Source organism: Setaria viridis, chromosome 1 (genome assembly GCF_005286985.2).
Source record: "Setaria viridis chromosome 1, Setaria_viridis_v4.0, whole genome shotgun sequence".
Lineage (NCBI taxonomy): Eukaryota > Viridiplantae > Streptophyta > Magnoliopsida > Poales > Poaceae > Setaria > Setaria viridis.
Genome location: NC_048263.2, coordinates 36,704,639 through 36,726,104, shown reverse-complemented (window position 1 = coordinate 36,726,104; position 21,466 = coordinate 36,704,639). Strand labels below are relative to the sequence as shown.

General features: G+C 50.6%; 5 protein-coding genes across 5 annotated transcripts; 1 reads left to right on the top strand and 4 right to left on the bottom strand.

The window, feature by feature from the left end:
* The first annotated feature begins 969 nt into the window (after window positions 1-969).
* LOC117837154 (glutamine synthetase cytosolic isozyme 1-1) lies at window positions 970-4,365 on the top strand. The gene is made up of 10 exons (XM_034716741.2): window positions 970-1,151; window positions 1,890-1,929; window positions 2,143-2,246; window positions 2,343-2,391; window positions 2,818-2,924; window positions 3,017-3,104; window positions 3,209-3,337; window positions 3,418-3,492; window positions 3,584-3,835; window positions 3,932-4,365. Exons 1-10 carry the CDS (start codon window positions 1,078-1,080, stop codon window positions 4,082-4,084), a joined length of 1,071 nt encoding a protein of 356 aa, XP_034572632.1. The 5' UTR covers window positions 970-1,077; the 3' UTR covers window positions 4,085-4,365.
* A 2,062-nt stretch (window positions 4,366-6,427) lies between these two features.
* Window positions 6,428-9,898, bottom strand: LOC117837134 (mitochondrial metalloendopeptidase OMA1). The gene is made up of 3 exons (XM_034716721.2): window positions 8,816-9,898; window positions 8,573-8,724; window positions 6,428-6,945 (listed from the first exon to the last, which is right to left on the bottom strand). The coding sequence occupies exons 1-3, from the start codon at window positions 9,740-9,742 to the stop codon at window positions 6,696-6,698; spliced, it is 1,329 nt and encodes a 442-aa protein (XP_034572612.1). The 5' UTR covers window positions 9,743-9,898; the 3' UTR covers window positions 6,428-6,695.
* Window positions 9,899-11,933: 2,035 nt separating this feature from the next.
* Window positions 11,934-12,728, bottom strand: LOC117837143 (uncharacterized). Its single transcript, XM_034716733.2, has one exon. It carries the CDS (start codon window positions 12,618-12,620, stop codon window positions 12,222-12,224), a length of 399 nt encoding a protein of 132 aa, XP_034572624.1. The 5' UTR covers window positions 12,621-12,728; the 3' UTR covers window positions 11,934-12,221.
* Window positions 12,729-15,154: 2,426 nt separating this feature from the next.
* Window positions 15,155-16,904, bottom strand: LOC117837115 (plasmodesmata-located protein 7). The gene has a single exon (XM_034716703.2). The coding sequence runs from the start codon at window positions 16,196-16,198 to the stop codon at window positions 15,389-15,391; it is 810 nt and encodes a 269-aa protein (XP_034572594.1). The 5' UTR covers window positions 16,199-16,904; the 3' UTR covers window positions 15,155-15,388.
* Window positions 16,905-17,051: 147 nt separating this feature from the next.
* LOC117837123 (probable peroxygenase 5) lies at window positions 17,052-18,970 on the bottom strand. The gene is made up of 6 exons (XM_034716710.2): window positions 18,765-18,970; window positions 18,535-18,642; window positions 18,360-18,445; window positions 17,837-17,931; window positions 17,606-17,731; window positions 17,052-17,513 (listed from the first exon to the last, which is right to left on the bottom strand). The coding sequence occupies exons 1-6, from the start codon at window positions 18,838-18,840 to the stop codon at window positions 17,348-17,350; spliced, it is 657 nt and encodes a 218-aa protein (XP_034572601.1). The 5' UTR covers window positions 18,841-18,970; the 3' UTR covers window positions 17,052-17,347.
* Between the last annotated feature and the right edge of the window lie 2,496 nt (window positions 18,971-21,466).

Sequence of the window (21,466 nt, the reverse complement as noted above, 5' to 3'; positions counted from 1 at the left end):
ATGAGTGAGAGAGAGAGATAGTTGAGGCCAGCCGGCTTGGGAAAGATGAGGTCGCTGAAGTCATCGGCCCTGCTCTCACGGCCAGTGAACGAGGACGAGCAAGGACAGCCAGTGAACGATGAAGGTGGACAGGAAGGGGAGGAAGGCGAGGGAGGAAGGCTATGGAGATGAAGCCGCGTGCAGGAATGCCGTGGAGGGGAACAGGGCTAGCGGGTTGGTGGGGAGAGGTGCATCTTAGATATTTTACCACTTATTAATTGTCTTTAGTCACTAAAAAGGAGGTAGGAGCTAAAACTTTAGGAGTCCTAACACATATGTCAATGAAACACCAGAGGGAGTCAGAAATGGTAGCTGGCTGATGAATGTTGAATGCAGCATGCCCATGCAGATTCAGAGAACAATCAAGGCAGTGTGGCCCCATGGAGATACCTCGAATCTTCAATCCCATTGGTAGGTACAGTAATAAAGCTGTTGCCGATGAGGTGGCTTTAGGTAGGAAGCATGATTGAATATAAAAACATTTTAAAATTCATTTCCGGCCCCCTTTTGGACTATCCCCAGCCGTTGGAAAAGTTTTCAGATTTCTTTTACCCCCCTATGCTCGGAACTCATAATCAAATCAACCACTGCTGGAGATAAAGCTGCCCGAGCAGAATTCAATATTTTACCCACACCAACCGCTGCCACGTTCGGATCCGAATCTCACTGACAGGTGGTCCCTCATCCTCTGGTCCCACGTGTCAGCTACCTGGGCCGACGTACGGGATGGTCCCCTTCTCGCACCTACCGCGTCGAAGAAATAACCGAATAGAATATACGCGGAGCTCCACAGGTAAGATGCGCTATGGTATTCGTACGTGTGCAGCGTATAGTATACGTATTTTGTTGGGATCAAGGGTAGAAGCTGGACGCCAACTTGTTTCCCATCCCATCCCTTCCCTGGTAGTCGGCCATTATATAGCCGCCCTCCTCCCCACCGATCCCTTCGCCTCAATCCCGCACCACCTCCTCCCTCTTCCAGTCTTCCTCCTCCTCCTCCTTCCCAGCCTCTGCTCGTTCCCACCGCAGCCGCCGGCCATGGCCTGCCTCACCGACCTCGTCAACCTCAACCTCTCCGACACCACCGAGAAGATCATCGCCGAGTACATATGGTACGGCAACGTTTCCTTGTTAATCTGCACGCTGCGCCCTCTGCGTCGTCGGCCAGAAATAAGAATCGATCTTGCTGGCTTCCGGCCGTCTTTTCATGGCGTTCAGGCGTCAGGGAAAGGGCTCTGGAGTCTGGACGACCGCCGCGTGTAAACGAACGATCTTTGGGGAGGGTTTTTGCGAGATGGGGGCTTCTCATAGATTGTTGCAGATTCTTGCCTTCTTTTTCGTCCTGGCCGGCTGAATCGGTGCTAGTATTTACCCCCCCTTCTTCTCTGCCACCCTGCGCAACCGCTCTGTTTTATCTTGTTGATGATCAATTGGTTTCATCTGCTCAACCTTCATTCCAGTAAAAATCTGTTATTTTTTCCGCTTTTTATTCTCCCATGAATATTTGACTTCAGTTTGGGATATGCTCAAGAGAGATGCACTCTTAAGTACTTGCTGTACGTTTCTTTTTCATCCTGTTGGGGGAGGATCTTTGGAGCGGCAGTCTCTGCTGACCACCTTGTCCCTCACGGCACCGGCTGTTTCCTTGTGCCACTGACCACGGCCGATCTGCCGGCTCCCTAATCCTATGTTTTACGCGTTAATTGATCCCTCTTGATGCCAGATGCCGCAAGCTTTGATTGTTGTTAAGCGCGTCTTAGATTGCTCTGATCCGAGGAGCACGGCGAGCAGTTGGTCAGTTTGTTAGCGATTTGACCCTATATTAATGCATGGCTCCTTTTCGGTTACAGGATCGGTGGATCTGGCATGGATCTCAGGAGCAAGGCTAGGGTAAGATTCCCGGCGCTAGGACCCCGGGATACTGTTTGTTGTGACTCATCACTTATCACTTATCTCTGAAGTCATCCACTGAGCTGTTCTTTGGCTTATACATCAGAGCTCAGCTGGCTACTATACTTCCTTTCCTTTTTATTTGTTAATAAATAAAACCATATCGATCTCTTTTGAACATTAAAGCTCACTGATCTGGTTGGTGCTGCGCAGACCCTCTCCGGCCCGGTGACTGATCCCAGCAAGCTGCCCAAGTGGAACTACGACGGCTCCAGCACCGGCCAGGCCCCCGGCGAGGACAGTGAGGTCATCCTGTAGTAAGTGTCATGGCTGCCGTGCTTGCGTGTCCTCGTTTCTGTTTTGCTAGCAGACATGGAGTTATCCTTATCTCTTGGGCATGTGACATCCTGCAGCCCGCAGGCTATCTTCAAGGACCCATTCAGGAAGGGCAACAACATCCTTGTAAGTTTCCACTTTTATCATCCAAGTGATCTGAACCATATGTTCCTGTGTTATACTGCTACAGTTCACTGATCCAACTCAGATCAGTTCATCCCTGTGGGGAAGAACTTTGTCTTGTTCCAAGTAAACTACAGGATGTCAGGATGTACAGTAAAATATAATTTAGTTTTTATTGTGGTTGGTGTGTAGGTTGAATTATCTTGATGCAGTGCTTAAAGATTCCTGATGCAATGTCTAACTCTGAATCTTTGTCTAGTTATGCAGAATTGCAAATTATGTAACATGATGACTTGTATAAGCTTAGCTATTTTTGCTGCAATTATTGTGATTGACTAGTGTACCTAACTATCAAAATTTTCCTTTAGTCAACTTCTCTAATAATAGGGGCCACCTTTAGGCGTTCACTGAAATTCGTTTGACCCGCAGGTCATGTGCGATTGCTACACCCCAGCTGGCGAGCCGATTCCCACCAACAAGAGGCACAACGCCGCCAAGATCTTCAGCAACCCTGAGGTCTCTGCTGAGGAGCCCTGGTACGCAAATCTATCCCAAATATATATTTATCATGAAAGCCAAAACGATAGATCTTCGCACGATTGACCATAATTGTTCTTTCAAATGGCAGGTATGGTATTGAGCAGGAGTACACCCTCCTTCAGAAGGACACCAACTGGCCCCTTGGGTGGCCTGTTGGTGGCTTCCCTGGCCCTCAGGTGTACTATCACTTGATTAGTTTGCTTGCTTAAGAGTTGCTTCATCGATTTGGTCCTACATTTGTTGGAGTGTCACTTAACAGATGTCAATGGTCTGTGTTTAGGGTCCTTACTACTGCGGTATCGGCGCAGACAAGTCTTTCGGGCGCGACATAGTTGACTCCCACTACAAGGCTTGCCTGTATGCCGGCATCAACATCAGTGGCATCAACGGAGAGGTCATGCCAGGACAGGTGAAATACCACTACACTTGCCAACTTATTTTGTACCCTGAAGTTATCATATTTCTGAACCTGGCAAACACTGATTTCAGTGGGAGTTCCAAGTCGGCCCGTCCGTCGGCATTTCTGCTGGTGACCAGGTGTGGGTTGCCCGCTACATTCTTGAGGTGTGGATGCGACTTCTCGACTCTATGTATGATCTTAAATCAAGCAAGATTTCAAACACCTGTGAGCTAATCTGTCCCCTCTTCTTTACAGAGGATCACCGAGATCGCCGGTGTGGTGGTGACATTCGACCCCAAGCCCATCCCTGGTGACTGGAACGGTGCCGGTGCCCACACGAACTACAGCACCAAGTCCATGAGGAACGATGGCGGGTACGAGGTGATCAAGGCCGCTATCGAGAAGCTGAAGCTGCGGCACAAGGAGCACATCGCCGCCTACGGTGAGGGCAACGAGCGCCGGCTGACCGGCAAGCACGAGACGGCCGACATCAACACCTTCAGCTGGGTACGTCCGCATCCCCCCTAATGTGCCTGAATATGCCGTAGCGAAGGGAACCCGGCGTGTGCCAATGCCAACTCTTTTTTGTGTTGTCTGGTGCAGGGAGTCGCCAACCGTGGCGCGTCAGTGCGCGTGGGCCGGGAGACGGAGCAGAACGGCAAGGGCTACTTCGAGGACCGCCGGCCGGCGTCCAACATGGACCCCTACGTGGTGACCTCCATGATCGCCGAGACCACCATCATCTGGAAGCCCTGAAGTATCTGCTGGTTCGGCGGCGGCCATGGCTGCTGCCTCCGGCGATTGCATTGAGCTGGGCACAGCATTTGCCAAACGATTCCGTTCCGTTCCATTCCGTATGGCTATAGCTGCTACTACTACTACCCCATTTAGTGTTAGATGATCTGTGAAGGGTTGTGCGAGAACAAAACAAAAACAATTGTTGGCTTTGATGCTTTCCACTTCCCATGGGTGGTCACTTGTGTAATCTTTCTCTCCTCCAATAATGGCCGTACCGCAGCGGTGGTACCCTTTGAGTACTTGCGTCACGAGTGCTCGTCCTTTTCTACGTGCATTGTTAATCGCAAAAGCGGCTTTGCTTTGCTGCGCCTCCAATGGCCATGGCTTTTCTTCCTCCCGTCGCTGACGGCTGACGCGACAAGGAACCGATCGTGTTGCTGTGGCGAGTGCGGGCAGTGCGTGGCCGCACTAACATCGCCGATTAGGGTGGGGTCTGTTACAGGTCAGATTCTGAACGGGCGACTCGTCTTCTCTCCGAAAATTCAGCACCACCGGCCAATTAACGCAAAGGTTTGCTAGATTTTCCGGCGACGGACGAGCTGATCACTCATGAATCTTGATCTGTTGGTGGAGAGGGAGGGGAGTCATCTTGCACGGACGGAGAACCTCACAGGCAACTACGCCCTCCAGATTTTCCTCTCAGATCAGGCCTGCCCTAGATCATTGTTCACTCCTGACTCTGTGACTCGTCTGGTCGATTGGCCCGATCGGATCATCTGGTCGAATAGTAGGAGCAGCATGCGCCATGCCGTTCGCAGCGCCCGAGCTCTCAACAACCCAACCACTCTCAAGAAGAGAGGATGGGCGGCCTTTTTCTTGACGCTGATTTACAAAGTTGACCCGCCGGCACTAGCACTTATACACAGCATCCTCACCAACTCCGGCGACATTGTACGGGCACAGCTTAACTGCTCGGCTCGAACGGCGACGCCATCGTTTTCTCCCTAATCTCCCTCTCTTTCTCTCTCTGCCTGGTCAAAGCTTGACAGTATCTGGGCTACCCACAGCACACTGAAAGTCTGAAACATCCAGTATCTCATTCTCGCACGTCTCACCACTGAACTTTTTGTCTATCATCAACTCCCAACAACATTTTTTGTGTGTTGCCGAGTCAAAGTAGTGCAGGGCAAGTTGGTTCTTGGTAGAACAGTGGCCCAAAGGCAGGGTTAAGGCCAGCCATCCTTTTGCGGCCGGAAAGGGCCCTGATTGGCCGGCACGATCGGTCGCCATGGACGACGGGCGGAGAAAGCAACGGATCAGCAACAAGCGCCACTTCGTGCCGCCAAAAGCTAGTCTTGGAGCCCTGGATTAGCTCTGATTTCAGCATAAACAACTCTGTTTCCAAGGAAAGCATTAGTATACTGTGGACATGGCAGCAAGCAGCGGCTCTGATGAGAGAAACTCCGGCGGAAGCGACAGGAACATAGGTATTAGCATTCATGATGCCACCAGATGTTGCTGGATTCCATCTCCTTGTTTTCACAAAGAAAGATGTTGCTCAATTCAAATTCAACTGTATACAGATGCCGCCGGTTGAAGCAAAGCTTGCTGGCACTGGCAGTGTGTGATCTCGGCAAGAAAGCTGAGCAATGGATGCCTGGAACGGAATACATCACTGGTGTCATGTCCCGTACTGACAGATGATCGTGCAATTTTGGAATCCTGGCTACAGGTCATATTTGCGTACGAAACGATTCGTAAGAGCTTATCAAAGGACGGAAACATGGGCCTGTTTGGCAACAAAGTGTTAAAAGTTTAACACTCGTCACATCGGATGTTTGGATGCTAATTAGAAGTATTAAACATAAGCTAATTACAAAACTAATTGCATGGATGGAGTCTAATTCGCGAGACGAATCTATTAAGCCTAATTAGTCCATGATTTGACAATGTGGTGCTACAGTAACCATTTGCTAATGATGGATTAATTAGGCTTAATAGATTCGTCGCGCGAATTAGCACAGGGTTCTACAATTAGTTTTATACAATTAGTTTTATAATTAGCTCATGTTTAATTCTCCTAATTAGCATTAGCTCATGTTTAGTTCTCCTAATTAGAATTCGAACATCCGATGTGACACTGTTAAAGTTTACGCACATCAAGAACCAGAAGAAGACGTGTGGTCATCTTGTGCCGAAGAGCAATCATTCAAGGTTGAGCCATCGGCACGAATGGACCAAATGACGCTCGAATCAGACGATGCTGTCAACAAACAGTTATTGACAGTATGGACTACTACCTCCGGTCCAAGTTGCCATTTCAGACAACCAAAAGAACCAGAGATATTTTTCTTTGCAACGTCAAGTAAAATATGACTGGAGATAGTATACTTGGTTTCCTTTTCCTAATCACAATTGAAGCAGCTATGCTCCAGTTTAGGGTGTTGCAGAGGGCCCATTCAGCAAGAGAACAGCTGAAAATAACAAGGGACATAAACACATTCTTTCATCTTCCAGGCATAGACATGAATCACTCGGATGCAAAATGCACAGGCCACCACTAATGAGGCTAGGATGACCAGCCTTTTTGTCAGGCATTTGGAACAAGCAGAGGAGTGAATCCCAGAATCTAGAGGAAACCTTCAGTGCCTTGACCTGCACTAACTTCCCTGTATAACTCCAGTGCCTCGTTCATGACATGGGCTCGTGAGAGAAGCTCCGCTCTCTTCTTACTCGAAGGATGAGTTGAGAGGTAATTGCTCAGTGCTGAATCTCCTCCAATCTTTCCTAGTTTCTCATAGACCGATGGGGCTACGCGTGGATCATAACCAGCAGCACCCAGTAGCAGGAGTCCAATGTGGTCAGCCTCTATCTCCATCCTACAGGAGCATGAGTAACAAACAAGATCAGAAGAGCTTCTAACAAGCAACAAGGTAGATCAATGAACAGCACACAACCTCAGGACTTGACTCTTCTAACAGGACTTGGTTAACCGCCCAAGCAGCCAATTTTGCTAAATGACACAAATTACTAAGGGTTCTACCGAAAGATGGATAACAGACAGAATGTGCTCCTGCAAATCATAGGGGAAAGGTGGAAGGCAGCTAACTATCCTATCCATATAAATAATTGATGCAGCTTCCTAGCAATGAAGAAGCGTTGTTTCAGGACACCTCACTAAACATATCAGTACTCATATGATGCAACATTTCAGCTGTACTTAGGTAACCAAACTATGCAACAACCGCAAAGGTAACCAAACAAAAAAAGTAGTTGCCCTTTGAATTAAGTTCCATAATGTGTGGAACAAGCATTTAAAATCTACTTCTGCAAATGAATTTCCCATTTTACTAAAGAAATAGAGAGGTCAATGTCACCTTTTACTAGCAGTTATATGTAGTGCCTCTCACAAAGATTCCAATTCACCGATGCTCAAAGTGGAACATGATGAATTTGTTGTCATGGTCACTGATGTAACCTTAAGTAAACAGGTCCAACCTATTGCCGTTATCAGTAAATGCCACACAGGTTCAAGTCTTCTTCAACTTGAATTTGGGCGCTATTTCTTCTTAATAAAAAACACCTAGTTCCTCCTAGGTTGGATCTTCACTAGTCCCATCTTTCAAATGGCCAATTTTCGCATCTTTCAAATGGCCAATTTTCGCATCCTTCAAAAATTTCTAAAGCATTGAGCCATAAGAAAATTTATGGACAACTCACCTGTCACAGTACATATTGTAAATACCTAGATGATGAAGCCCTAGAGGTTGCCAAAAGTATATCATTCTAGACAGTCTTGTTAGACTGGAAGCAATGACATGCCAACACAAGCAACTGAGCATACTCTATACCCTACTGGCAAGCTTATTGAATCTATACTTCCCAAAACAAAAAGGGAAGGCACACGTTTGAAGATTTGTGCGAAAAGACAATACGGAGTATCCATAAAAGGAAGTGTGAAACTGTGAGATGGATCTCTCTCCAACCTCCTTCTTGGGGCAATAATTAGCAGTTATGATATCATTTCAGATAGTGTCAAGCACAAGGAGTTTAACTAATAACAAGACTGTTAGTTCTTAGAAACATAAATAGTATGTGCATCCAGCCACAAAAAATGTATCTAAAAAATATTTTGTGCTATGCCCCCTCTGCCTATCCATAAAAGGCCATAACCTGACAAACAAGGATAACGATTTACATTGTTCTTGAAAATTTAAAGCACCGGTCATGTCAAGAGGCAACTGATACATTTGCCTAGATGCCCATTGACCTGTGGTATGATGAGCTGACATAATAAGATGGCTTCAACTAGTTTCTGTGTGTCTACTCTCAGGAGATTGGACCCAAAGGCATGCCACATATCAATATCGAGTTATACTTATAAAGCTCAATTTTGCCTTTTTACCAGCTTTTAGCAGATTGGGAGTATCTCATTTAGTGACACATGCAGCTTATCACATGCAGAATGTGCATCACAATGAGCAATGGAAAATGCAGAAGCCATACCTCCGTGAGAAGGGCAGCCTAAGGAGTAATGTTGACATTGCATTTATCAAGTCTGGCATGTAGATGAACTGCAGGATGACAATCTGTAGGATTGCCACCCACATGTTCTTTGTGATCTGCTCTGCGGCGTGCCTTGCAATAGCATGCCCAACCTACAAAAATGTCCTGCAACATTAGTCCCAATCCTCTACGTCTCTGCGATCATCCAAGATCACAAATGAGCCCGTGATCCAAGAATCATACCTCATGCCCAATCACAGTGGCAACCTCCGCATCGGCCCTGAATTTGTCTAGCAATCCAGTGAAGACTACAATCTTGCCACCGGGAAGGCACATTGCATTGACTATGTTGTCTCTGACAACGATCACCTCCCAATTGAGCCCGTCAAGGTGACCCGTCTGTGGCTGCGCTCCTCGGGCCTTACCACGGCACCGGCTCTCGGTGACCCACCTGTCATCCAGAACCTCGTCGTCTCTCTGGGCCGCGGCAGCCGCTCTCGCGTTCTTGCGAGGGGACCCACCAAGCATCGCGGCAGTAGCGTCGGCGTCGCGGTTCTTGATGGTCTGGTCGTCGGAGATATCTCCATACCCATACGATGCGTCCTCTCCGTAGGAGGCGTCGTAGCGCTGGTGGCCGGCGAGGCCACGGTGGACGGCGCGGACGATCTCCGAGGCGATGAGGCGGACGCGGATGCTGTCGGGGTGGAGCGGGGGCAGGATCTTGGGACCGAACTTCTCCTTGAGTTCGGCGAACTGGGACTCGCCGAGCTGGCGCTCGAGCTTGGGCGAGAGGATGACGAGGTGGGTGCGGTTGGTGTAGGGCACGGCCTCAAGGTGGCCGAAGTAGAAGGCGACCGCCCCACCCCCGGTGATGAGGACCGCCGCGGTGAGCTTCCGCTGGTCGTGGTACCACCGGGAGCCGCCGCGGCGGCGGCTGAAGTGGATGACCTCCTGCCGCCGCGGGGAGGTGTAGTAGTGCCTAGGGCCGGGTAACTGCGGCGGCGGTGTGGAGACGGCGGGCTTGTGGCGGAGGATGCGGGAGGCGTAGAAAGAGTAGTACCGAGAGGCCGGCGACTGCGGAACCGGCGCCGGAGCAGGTGGCGCGGCTACGTGGGGCCTGTGGCGGAGGAGTCGCGAGAGGACGGAACGCGAGTTCCTCAAGCAGTTCATGCTGCTGTGTTATTTTCCCCTTCTTTTTTTGGGGATTTTTCGGGGGCGGCGTTTGATCGCTGCGGGAGACTTGGATTTGGGATTTGCAGAAGCTGCCAGATGGCCGTGCAGGCGCAGCGGGCAGCAGGTGGCGGCGGCGGCGGCGGCGAGAGAGCGCGCCGTGTCACGGGTCTTCTGGACTTGCTGAGAAGCGTCGGCAAGGCCCATACCTACTTTTTCGAGATGCATGGCCCACAGCCCTTACTTTTTGGAGATCGATGGCCCGCTGCCCACAGACTAATTGGGCTCTGGTTTGGATGGTGAGGACGTGCCGCCCAGCCCACTTGTGACATTACGGTGCAGCAACTCAGTCCAGCGAAAGTCAGCATGATCAAACTCGAGCTGACAGTTGGTTCCTTCCCCTTGAGAAACTGGAGATGCATCTCAATGCACCATGGATTCCTGTAGCATGGATGGCGCCTGCCGGGTCCATTGGAATTGTAACTCCATGGATTTCAAAATCAGAACGCGAATTAGCTTTATCGACAACGTTTGGCATTCTGGAACAGCCTGCATCATTGTTCCCACCAGAAGTAGTGGCGGCCAGGCGGGGGGTTCCACTGTTCATGTTTGTCGTGAAAACGATGGTGGCGGCTGCGTTGCACTAGGGCAGTCTCTCTCTTTGATACCGGACTATCACGTCTCGAAATGTCAGTAACTGTCCAAGTTTGTGTCGATCGTTCGTCATAGCCACGAACCATGAAGCCAATGACATACCGAAGCACAGTGTCACAGACTATTATTAGAAAATGAACTACAGCTCCATGGAGTTATATTGCTCCTCAAATTTGTGAACTCTCTATGGAGTTATATTTGCTCCTCAAATTGTGGAATTGGAGTGTTTGGCTGGCTCCAACTAACATTTATTAACACTTATGGTATACATTTATGGTATTGGGGTGTTTAGCTTAGCTCCACTCAACTCCATCAACTCCGAACTGGAGTTTGAACTAGGACCAAACCAAGAGACATCTGTCCGCAAAAGATGATCATTGTCCGCAAAAGATGATCATTGCACAGGTGTGCTTCAACGAGCACCCATACGAAAAGCTGGAGAACGTGTCCTTCCAGCAGAGGCCGGAGCAAGTCTAGTTTCGCAGCGCATCATATCATTCACCACCATCAGGCCCCATTGTGTACGAACTTGACAATCATTATTCAAAGAAGAAGAAAAAACCATACCCAACGCGAAAGCTCCCAGACAGTAAAGAACAAATGATTCAGGGCTGCTACAGGACGAGTGACAAATGAACATACAGAAAACTGGTCACTCTAGGGCAAAATAACTCCAGAAAACCCATGAGCCTCAAAACTTCTTGGATACCGAACTATTTTTGAAATATTGCAATATTGCGACACACTGAATGGCTCAATCAAACTGTTGTTGCAAATGCAAACATAGGATGGTGAAAACTAGAAACAATCCAATCCATTGCACCAGTAAACTTCTTTACATGAAGGCATGAATTGAACTGCCGCTTTACTTAATGTAGATGAGCAAGAAATGGACTGACATGAACTGAATTCCGGCTTTACTATGTAGATGCGCCACTTTCCCACAAACACAGTGACAATACAAATCATTATCAAACAAGGCAAACACCTCTACACTAAAATCAAGAAACTCAGGTTGGGCGAACTACCACAGTTGCAACCAAAAAACCAGTCTGATCAAGGAAAGCTGTGTTCTATCAAGTGTTGGATAGAACAAAATAGCACGAGCCATCGTGTACCATGATCACACCTAATTCATCCTTATTTACAATCTGATGAATCTGCAATCCTAGGTACTCAACATTATGAGGAACTGAAAAAGGCAAGCTTCGTTCTTTGACTAAAATCCATTTAGTTCAACTAAACATTATGAAGAACCATATACGAGTCCAAAGCTTAAGAGATGATACAACAGTCAAACGAATTGGCAAAATTTCATCTCTCTGCATCCAACGAGGAATCAATGGCCTCAAATTTCATGTGTCAGAATTTGTTTTCTGAAAAGAGCTAGATCATCGTGATAATACAGATACTAGCCACAAGCAATCAAATTACCTCTCTGAGCTGAATTTCTCAAACATGCAAGTCAAATCACTCACAAGCTAAGATAAATAAACTCCAATTCATGGGTAAACAGGTTAACTATGATCACACAATCAAAACAACCTGATGAAGCATTAGCATTTCCAACACATTTTCCCAAGAGAATTGTTCTAACTTGTTTTATGTCATAATAAAGGCAGAGAAGTTACTCAGATAAGATCTGTAGCAGATAGTACTACCATGCTCTCATGTTCCGATTGAGATCTCAAACATCCACGCTACAAAACAAAGCAGGAGCCAACCCAGGCATGCCCTCTAGGAACTCAAACTTAAAGGGGAGGAATGAAGAGCCACGAGACCAGGAAGCGAGACGGGGATGCCGCCCGCGCCAGCAGAAAACGGATCAGTCGTCGCGCTTCTTGAGCTTGTCGACGCGCTGCTGCAGCTGCTGGAGCCTGACGACGAGGGACGTGACGGAGAAGAGGATCCAGTAGAGGAGCAGCGCGGCGGCGATGAGGAGCGCGTTCCGTTGCGACTTCATGATGGACTTCTGGTGGCGGAGGTGCTCGGACGGGGTGCAGGCGTGCTCGTCGTCGCAGGTGGGGCGCGTCTCGTACTTCCAGTAGATGTCCATGAGCAGGAAGAGGCAGAAGGGCACCACCGACATCATCGGCTTGAGCGCGCTCCGCACCACGGAGACCATCCCCCGGCGGAGGCCGTCGAGGCCCGGGAGCGTGAGGAGCAGCAGCATCACCGCCTCCGCGCCCGCCGCGTAGCCCAGCACCACCCACTCGAGCGCCATGGGTGCCGGATCGAGCCCCCCGGATTCCGATCTGGGGTTGGGAGGGGAGAAGGGGTTTGGGGCTAGATCGAGAGGGCGTGTGCGCGTGCGATGCGTGTGGGGGGGGATTTTTTTCGGCTTTTAGCGAGGGGAGCGGAGAGGAGGGCGGTGGATCGGTGAGTCGCTGCGTGGAATGGGTCTATGGGCTGAGGATGGCGAGGGAAGGGAAGGGTTGGTGGAGGTTCTTGTGGACGCGGTGTAGGGAGGTTGGATGGGTGCTAGACGGACGACACGTTCGAGGAAGCCGGTGGCTGAGTCATGGGGTGTACGGGAAGGGCCGGATGCGCAGCTGGGCACGCGAAAATTGGTGCCGACCGCTGAGATCCTCGTGGACGGCCCTGATCTGCGGTCAGAGCTTGCCTACCCTGACACGTGGAGGTCTTGGAACTTTGAAGGAGGAAGAATATTTTTGTCTCTTTTTGTTTGAGGTGATGAGTCGTGCAGATGAGCGGACGAAGCAAAGAAAAAGGCAAGTTTTCTTCGCAGCGAAGGTTGGAATCGAGGCACGACCGTACCAGGTCGCAGTTTTCTTCGATGGTTCTAGAGCCCCTGTGCGTCGACCTGGACGTTGCAGGAGCAGAATGATGAGAGTACTAGTCGTGCCGCTAGATGTGAGTGTGACGAAAAATAATCGCAAGTGGCAAACCACAAAACTAATTACACACAGAAAGTCTAATTCACGAGACGAATCTATTAAATCTAGTTAGTAAATTTTTACTGATGATGAATTAATTAGATTTATAGATTCATCTCGCGAATTAGACTCCATTTATACAATTAGTTTTGTAATTAGCTCATATTTAATCCTTCTAATTAGACATGTGACGCTGCTAATTTTAACACATGCTATCAAGCACCACCTCAGTCGTATGGCAAGAACTTCGAGAAGGTGGTTACTGGTTACTGGTTAGCCATCTTGTCAAAAATAAACGAGATGATGGTTAGCAGTTCAGATCGTGTGTGTGCTATGCCATCTCCATTATTACCAGTGATGATTTTGGACCGGGCTGAATGCTGGTGCCCGTGCGTTTGGACCGGGCCGGGAGAATTCAACCTCTTCGCAGGGCTTTTTTTCTCTCGCACACATCATCTTCATCCCCACCAGGCCTGCCCATAAACTAGGGCCCAGGACATCGCAGTTCCCTGAAGACGAGCACAAGCTTTGCTAGGCTGTCCATGGCTAGAATGGACGCTGGTCTTGGCACGAAGCACCGCGGCGTGCGATCCTTTAGCTTTTCACTGCGAAGCACGTCGCGGGTGCCCATTCTTTTGACCAACAACGATACCAAAAGGAGCCGTGGATGATAACAGCAACGACAGGCAAAGCGAAGGCGGCGCCCGAGCAAAAGCCACTGGCCGGTCGTTCCAATCATAACAAACTGCCGCACTAAATCTTGCAACCGGCCTTTACGTGCATGCAGCTGCACTCCTGCGAGTGGCAGATCAGAATGGTGCAGGAGGATAACAAAGTAAACTGCAGGAGATCCTACTTAGAGATGACCAGACCAGCTAGCTTTTCTTGTTTCTGAAGCAGATTCAGGTCAGTTGGTACATGGAGCTACTGCTGGTGTGCCATGACACATCTTCGTCGTTCGTGATAGAGGGCAACTACTCTTCCATAGTTCCATATTGCTCACTTTAATTTCGAAACTCAAACAGGAAATGAGAGAGCAGCATTGTACTTAATCACTTAAACAAGTAAACTTTTTTTTTCCAAAGTAGCATCAAGCCTAGTAACCAGTGAAAGGGAGGCTCAATGCTACCGCCAAAAGCTTAAAAAAAGCAACCAACAACACGCTGCTGTCGTACAGTGGACCAGAGAGATATCCCTTAATTTCAAATTCTAAGCACACAGAGGCAGAATCATTTGAATCCACTCTCAGATATACTAAAGCTTAGCTGGACTTAGTGACACGAAGTAAAGCGAGTCCACATCAAAAAGCTCAGAGCAAAGATAAAGGCAAACAAAACTAAAGCGCTTTTCATCACTTGTGCCTGCTGTCACATAGTGCCTTTGAACACAGCGTGTGTGATGAGTCGTCATAACAGGATCAGTATGGCCTAGCGCCCAAATTATTGGCATTAGAGACCATTATAAACAACTGCGCGTATGTTTTCTCTAACCACTGAATTTACATGCGCCATTTGTGTTATGGTTTTGTGGGGGCAGTCGCAATGCAAAGCTTGCTCATGCTACTGATAGTATCTGAATGTTTTCAGACTTCATATCAGCGTTTGGTATGGTTGATGACCGCAAAGATGATCTTTGGCGCGCCTCGTGCCCTACTACATCATTGACAGTCTATGAGAGATCATATTTGAGTACTGGGATCAAGGATCATGATCTTGCCAAACTTCTTGCTTTGGTAAATTGCATAGATAGCCATAGTCGCTGCAAATTCTTATTTGCACGGATGTTTGCAGGAAAATTGCCTAGGAGGCTAACCACTTACCGACTGACAGAATGGCATGGACAATGTTCAGACTGATGATGGTAAACTGCAACGAAAACCTATGTATTTAGGATTCGGCATGTATAGTTACATGCTCACAACATCAGAACTTTACAGTTACAAACTTGATCAGGAACCCAGTTAAGCTACAAGAACCTCATCTTACCTTCAGCACAAGAGCAAAAACTGCACTGCACAATAATCATACAAGATGATAAAACACAGCAAAGCTACTACTCAAGTCTTCAACATCATGATGCATCTAGTGAACTAAACCTATATGACTAGTGAGACATAAACCAAAGAAGCGAAGAAACCGGTGGCGATCGCGTGGACTAGACCAAATCCATGCCGGCCGGCGCTGCTGCTGAAGCCTCCGCTGCCGTTGGCCCAGAAGCGCGCGTAGCACTTGCCGAGGTATACCTCGCCGGCCGTGGCGTAGCCGCACCCGGCCTTGAGCTGCCTGGTCGCGGCCGAGACGCAGTCGGAGCACGCCTTGGCGTCGAGGTCCCCCACGCACTGCGACATGGCCTGCACGGCGCCCGATCCCCCGGCGCGGTACCCTCCGCCCTCCGGCGCCGCCGCGGCCACGAGCGCGCCGAGCGCCGAGTCCCGCATGGCCACCCCGCCGGCGTCCCCCGGCGTGCCGCCGCACTTCTTGAACAGCACGGCCGTGTCCTGCTTCCCCAGGAACGAGTCGTTCCCGTAGCGGACGAAGCAGGCGCGCAGCTGCACGGCGCCGCCGGCGGACCAGGAGCAGAGGGAGGAGAGCCTGGAGATGGCGGAGCGGACGCAGCCGGTGCAGACGGAGGCCGGGAGGTCGGAGCGGCACTGGTAGAGGCCGACGAGGGAGGAGTCGGATGGGGCGGTGAAGTTGGCGTAGGGGGCGTAGGGCGCGCTGTTGGCGACCGAGGTGAGCACGGAGTCCACACCCGAGGCGTACTGGGTGGAGGCGGCGTAGCGCCCCTGCGAGCACCCGGCGTACACGAACGCCGAGTAGTCGTCGGAGCTGCTGTCCGTGCGCGGCAGGAGCAGCAGCGAGAGGACGACGGGGAGGAGCGTTGCTGCGGCGACGCGCGTGGCCATGCTTTGCTTTGTTTTCCTGCTCGGGTTGCGCTGTCGGGTCAGGCTTGAGATGGAACTTTGCGGGAGAATTCGAGATGGCGAACCGAGCGGCCGAGGTTGGCCGGGATCGCATTCGCAAGAGGTTTTAGATGCGGCGTGCGTGGAAATGGAATAGAGCAGTGGTGGGTTGGGCTTATTGGGGTACTGATAGCTGAGATACGTACGACGGGCAAAAGGAAAAGGGCTGGGCCAATGTTGCGTGGGCTCTCTTGGACTTTGAAAGGCCCAGAAGTTATACGTCTTTATGGTCCAAGTTTACCACCACACCAACACACGTGATGGGCCGGAACCTATGATAATTCTCGTTTCTCCTTCTCGTTTCTGTTTTTTTTTTGTTGATAATTCTCGTTTCAGTTCAGTCTGCTCAAATGGATGGACTGGTACATTCAGGAAATCAGGTAGTAGTTTACATGAGTCTTGGGTTACCATCAAGGCACCCTTTTCTTTCTCTTTATTGTCAGTAGTGATCAGCGGCATCGACAGAAGAGAACCCGCCAACCACGCTGCTGACTAAACAACTACGGTGTGTAGAAGCCCAGCTTGGTGCCATGATTAGTACTAGCTGATACTGCCTTGGTACAAGCGATTAGCCAGCTAATACCACCAAATGCAATCACAGATGATTATGAGCCAGATGCCATCTGAACAGGATGAACTGAACAGTAACGAGCTGCAGCAGATCGGAAGGTCCATCAGCAACCAGGCAAGATAATGCTACAGAGTACAGACCTATCCGCCTTCCAGCGAACAAAACGGGTTTGGTACTCTGATCGCAACAAGGACAGCGACAAGCATGAAGCATCACGGCCTCACGGACGGCAAATGTCAAGCATGCAAATCCATTGGCAGCCACTTGCATGTACAGACTACAGAACCATCGCGGTCCCAGGATACGAACAAACAGACCGCACGGAACCATCCGTCGACCTATCTGCAGATTCCGTTCACACTTCCCTTTAATCTTTCATAAGCGTTCACACCCGTTCACACCGCTATTACATGTTGCTTGACAGCGTGTTCAGAGCCCAGGCCCTTATCTTAATCGGGTTTGCTTGTACGGGCAGGCAGCGCGAGAGAACGCAGATGGCATGGCCATCTCTCCTCTCGGCTTCAGTTCTCACGTCTCAGTTTCTCCTTGTCGGGAGAATTCCAGTTGGGTGCGAGCCTGTGGAAGAGGCTCCCGTCGTAGACGCTCCGCGCGACGTCCTTGTGGAGCAGGCCGTCCTTGTCCTTGCCGAGGCTGTACAGGATCTTCCACTCCGCTTCTGCTCCAGCCCTGCAATTTTTTTGTTTGTTAATCACTCATCAGTGAGAGTCAGGAATACTGTCAGGACTGCGACGAGTGTGAACTTTGGAGTGGGAAATTACCATCCGGCGTAGTCCCCGGGCTGTCTGTTCGCTTGGAGCAGCTGGTCGATCTCGTCCGATGTCAGGGCGTCTGGGACGGTCTTGGCGTGCTTGGCGAATATCTCTTCGAACTTCTCCGGAATGAACCTGCAGAATTGCGGTGTAAGAAAACCTACTGAAGGACCATTCGATCTGTTGGTTCTTCAGAATTGGAACCAGAAACGGCCGTCAGTGAATCGATGGCTGGCTTACCTCCCTTCAGTGTCATATGAGCCTGTGTCACTTCCATGCTTCCCGTTCTGGATGTCCTCGATGTAGATGTCCAACTTCGACGACGTTGCATTTTCCTGCATTTGTCCACAGCGATTCAACACCATTTTCATACTTTCTTCACAAGGTAAGGGCTAGTAGAATGGCCAGCTAGCTAATCAAGTGAGTAGTAAGCAAGCAAACAACAGGCCTGTGCTGTCACAGTCTGCAACTGGAATTTTCCAAAGAATCTTGAGGCATTTGGTGATTTGACCCGCATCTTTATCAGACTCCATGATTAATTTGCAATGATGCTGCTCTCTTATCTGAACTCTGATGGAGTAGCTAGGCTAGGCCAGTATAAAAAGTTAAAAACGGCACGAATCTACGTTTCTTTCTCAGTGAAGTCAGCAGCTTCACCTGGGGGCCTCAAACCCCAAAATACTAAAGGATGAAACGTAGCATACACGAAGTAATATTGAATATTTTTCTTAACAATGAAGGGAGGGTTGCGTTGGGGCCTTACAGGTCTGCACTTGCTGCCGAGGGCGCCATTGATGAAGGCCGCGCTGACGCTGGACAGGCCAAATCCAAATCCGAGAGCCCGGAACGCTGCCGATGCAAGGACAACACTTGAGAGCGAGAATCACAGGCGCAGCATGAACGGATCCGTAGTGAAGCAGGGGACAAAGAGGTCTCACCGCCGTACGTCTCCGATAAGGTGACGACGCCGTCGCCGTCGCGGTCGAAGAACGCCGCGTGCCTGTGCAGCGCCGTCGCGCCGTCTCCGTACGCCGCCGCCCGGCCCACTTCGCCGCGGAAACCAGGAACGCGCCACGAATCCATTCAGCAAACGGGTAGCGGAGGAAAGCAGAGACGGGCACGGCAAAATCCGACTGATGCGCCGGAGCCCGGAGGCAGAGTGACTCACCGAAGAGCACGGCGAACAGGAGCAGCGAAGAAGGCACGGCCGCCATCGCCGCCGGTCGTCGCGGAGCGCCGCCCATCCCCGGCGATTCCCTCTCGATGCTGTCTGTCCCGCGCGCGCGCACTGGCCCCTCTCCCCTCCCCTTCCTTCTTGGCGGTTTGTTCAGCTCGGCGGTCGCGGCGCGGCTGGTACTGGTTGGCCGGTTGCTGGTGCCTGGTGCCCCCACGACGCCCCTTAAATACAGGTGGACACGCCGGAGCCGCAGATAACTCAAGCCCAGACCCGCACTCCAGGACAACCGTGCCGTGGCGTGCGGCGGGCGGCGGCCTCGCGCCTCCCAGCAACGAGTCAGTTTCGAACGACGCCACTGTGCACAACAAAAAATCGGTTTGGTCAGGCGATTTTTTGGACAGACGGGCGTGGGTTCAAATTCGTGGATATTTCTTCGGCGGAATTGCGAACGTGCAAGCGACCGGATGGAGGCACGAAACTGGAGTGCCAGCAGATGGATGAAGATGGAGCTAGCGGCGAGTCATGAGTGGTTGGGGGAAAAAAAAGGCAGATATTTACCCTGCGTGTGGAATACTTACCAAACGTAGCAGATAACAATTACTGATTACTATACCTGGAGCGAATGCAGGATGTAACAATGGTAAATTCGATATTATTCGCGTCTAACTTTGATTGGCGTGAGAGAGAAAAAAAAAGAAATGCACGAAGAAAAAAGTATAATTGCTCGAAACAAGAAAAAAGTGTACGAAGATAGAAAAAAAATTGATGTTCCTGTCGGCAGACAAGCATGACTGCTTGCTCGTCGGCTCAGAAATATTGAAAACAAAAATTGAAGTGCTTATTATTGACTGGTTTTTCTTATACAGCAACAAATAGGTTAATTCGTCTTCCCCTACGCCGACGCCCGTCGCCCTCAACGATCTTGCACGGTCCAGCATGTACCGCGATCTTGTACAGTAACATCTCCCACTCTGACTCGGCTCCAAGCGCCCGAGCCTTTCCCACAAGCACGACAACTGCAGCGTGGCGTGGCGTGGCCTCGCGCCCCGGCGGCCCGAGCAGCAGCGAGCGAGTTCGGACGAGGCCAACCTGGTCGTACGCGCATAGGGTTCGTTTGATTACCAAATGGCCGGCGCTTTTTGTTTAAAAGTTGGACGTGGATCCAATTCGGCAAAAAAATTCTTCCACGATAGAACATGCAAGTGGCTAGATGTCTCTGCCGAATGGAGGCGGCGGTAGCATGTTGTTGGGGTACTGCGATCGTGTGGATGCGGATGAACTCCGCCTTCTCGACTGTATGCCATGAGAAATTTCGGCCGGACACGATTTTCTTTTAAAAATCTTTTGACACAAGATTATTGAAACAAATCGGGTAGGAGAGCTGCCGATTATATTAAAAAAAGAAATAGAAAAAGAAAGGGAAAATAAAATAAGCTCGACCGGTTGGATTGGGATACCAACGCGGGTAGCCACTCAACTAAAAAACTACCACACCCTACCAGTTGGATTAGGACCAACGCGACCTCACCGCTCCGCTCGCCACGACGGCACCCACCAACATACACGCACATAATTCGCCAAAACCTCCAGGCGTGGCCCATCATGGAACCGATAGAGACAGATTGCACCGCACCGAGAAGACCACCGCCATGCGGGACCCTCAGCTGTCGTGCCGCAACAACACCACACTCCACCTGATAGAGTGATATCACCGAATCTGGACCTCTCGCAGGCTACCTCGCAGTCACCACCGCAATAACACAACGCGCGGGGACTTTGCCACATCCGCCGTTGGACTCCACCTCACTCTCGTCGCCTCGAAGAAACACCACGCGCGGGGACCTCTCCATGCCCGCTATAGTACTCCACGTCATGGATCCGTTTCTTTTATCGCTGTTAGAGTGGTGAGCAGTGTTGCCCCTGTCCGCAAGATCTCCATCGATCAGCCAAGCTGGCGCCGCCGGTCGACTTCGCTTCGTTGCTCACCCGCGCAAAAGCATCCGCCGCCATGTTAGCAAGCCAGAGAAGTCGCTTGTGCCATCTTCCGACGATGTACCGCACCGGGTAGCCCAGCCGAACTGAGCAACCCGCCGCGGTCTACGGCAAACCTAGTTGTCCCACGATGCCGTTGCCGCAAGCGAAGTCCTCCGACGCAATCCCACGCCGTACTGACCATTGCCAAGCAACACCAGCCGTCGTGATCCGCTGCAAGCGGCCAAGACCAACAACCATGCGACAACCCCTGACCGCCAGCACAAATGCGATCGCCTCCACGTGGCGTCGACAACACCCGTCCAGCTTGCCACGCGGCGTAATTGTCACCCCCGGTGCGGCCGTCCATGACTAAAAGACCAGGAATGCCACGAACCGATATGGGTCTCTAGAGATGACGCCTCCAACGAGGGCACGACGTCAATGGCACCGTCATCGCTCGTCTAGAATCTGGACAGGATTTTCACCCAGAGGACCCCGTGCAACAGGGTTGTAGCTCAGAAATGACGTCCCCAATGGGGAGAACGACGCCTTAGGGCGTCATCATCATCTCCACCAACAAGAACGCCGGCACGGGCTTTCGCCTGGAGCATCCCAACCGCTGCACGCTTACGGCTTAGCACTCCCATCCACAGTCACAGCAGACGATGCGGGGCGGCGTCGCCGCCACGCCTCCTCATACCACATCACCGTACCTCCAC

Coding starts and splice junctions, on each gene's coding strand:
- LOC117837154 (XM_034716741.2), top strand. CDS start 1,078: ATGGCCTGCCTCACCGACCTCGTCAACCTCAACCTCTCCGACACCACC. Junction 2,392..2,817: donor GGAAGGGCAACAACATCCTT/GTAAGTTTCCAC, acceptor TTTGACCCGCAG/GTCATGTGCGATTGCTACAC. Junction 2,925..3,016: donor GTCTCTGCTGAGGAGCCCTG/GTACGCAAATCT, acceptor TTCAAATGGCAG/GTATGGTATTGAGCAGGAGT.
- LOC117837134 (XM_034716721.2), bottom strand. CDS start 9,742: ATGAACTGCTTGAGGAACTCGCGTTCCGTCCTCTCGCGACTCCTCCGC. Junction 8,725..8,815: donor CCACTGTGATTGGGCATGAG/GTATGATTCTTG, acceptor ACATTTTTGTAG/GTTGGGCATGCTATTGCAAG. Junction 6,946..8,572: donor AGGCTGCCCTTCTCACGGAG/GTATGGCTTCTG, acceptor ATGCTCCTGTAG/GATGGAGATAGAGGCTGACC.
- LOC117837143 (XM_034716733.2), bottom strand. CDS start 12,620: ATGGCGCTCGAGTGGGTGGTGCTGGGCTACGCGGCGGGCGCGGAGGCG.
- LOC117837115 (XM_034716703.2), bottom strand. CDS start 16,198: ATGGCCACGCGCGTCGCCGCAGCAACGCTCCTCCCCGTCGTCCTCTCG.
- LOC117837123 (XM_034716710.2), bottom strand. CDS start 18,840: ATGGGCGGCGCTCCGCGACGACCGGCGGCGATGGCGGCCGTGCCTTCT. Junction 18,643..18,764: donor CCTGTTCGCCGTGCTCTTCG/GTGAGTCACTCT, acceptor TCCGCGGCGAAG/TGGGCCGGGCGGCGGCGTAC. Junction 17,732..17,836: donor TCATATGACACTGAAGGGAG/GTAAGCCAGCCA, acceptor GCAATTCTGCAG/GTTCATTCCGGAGAAGTTCG.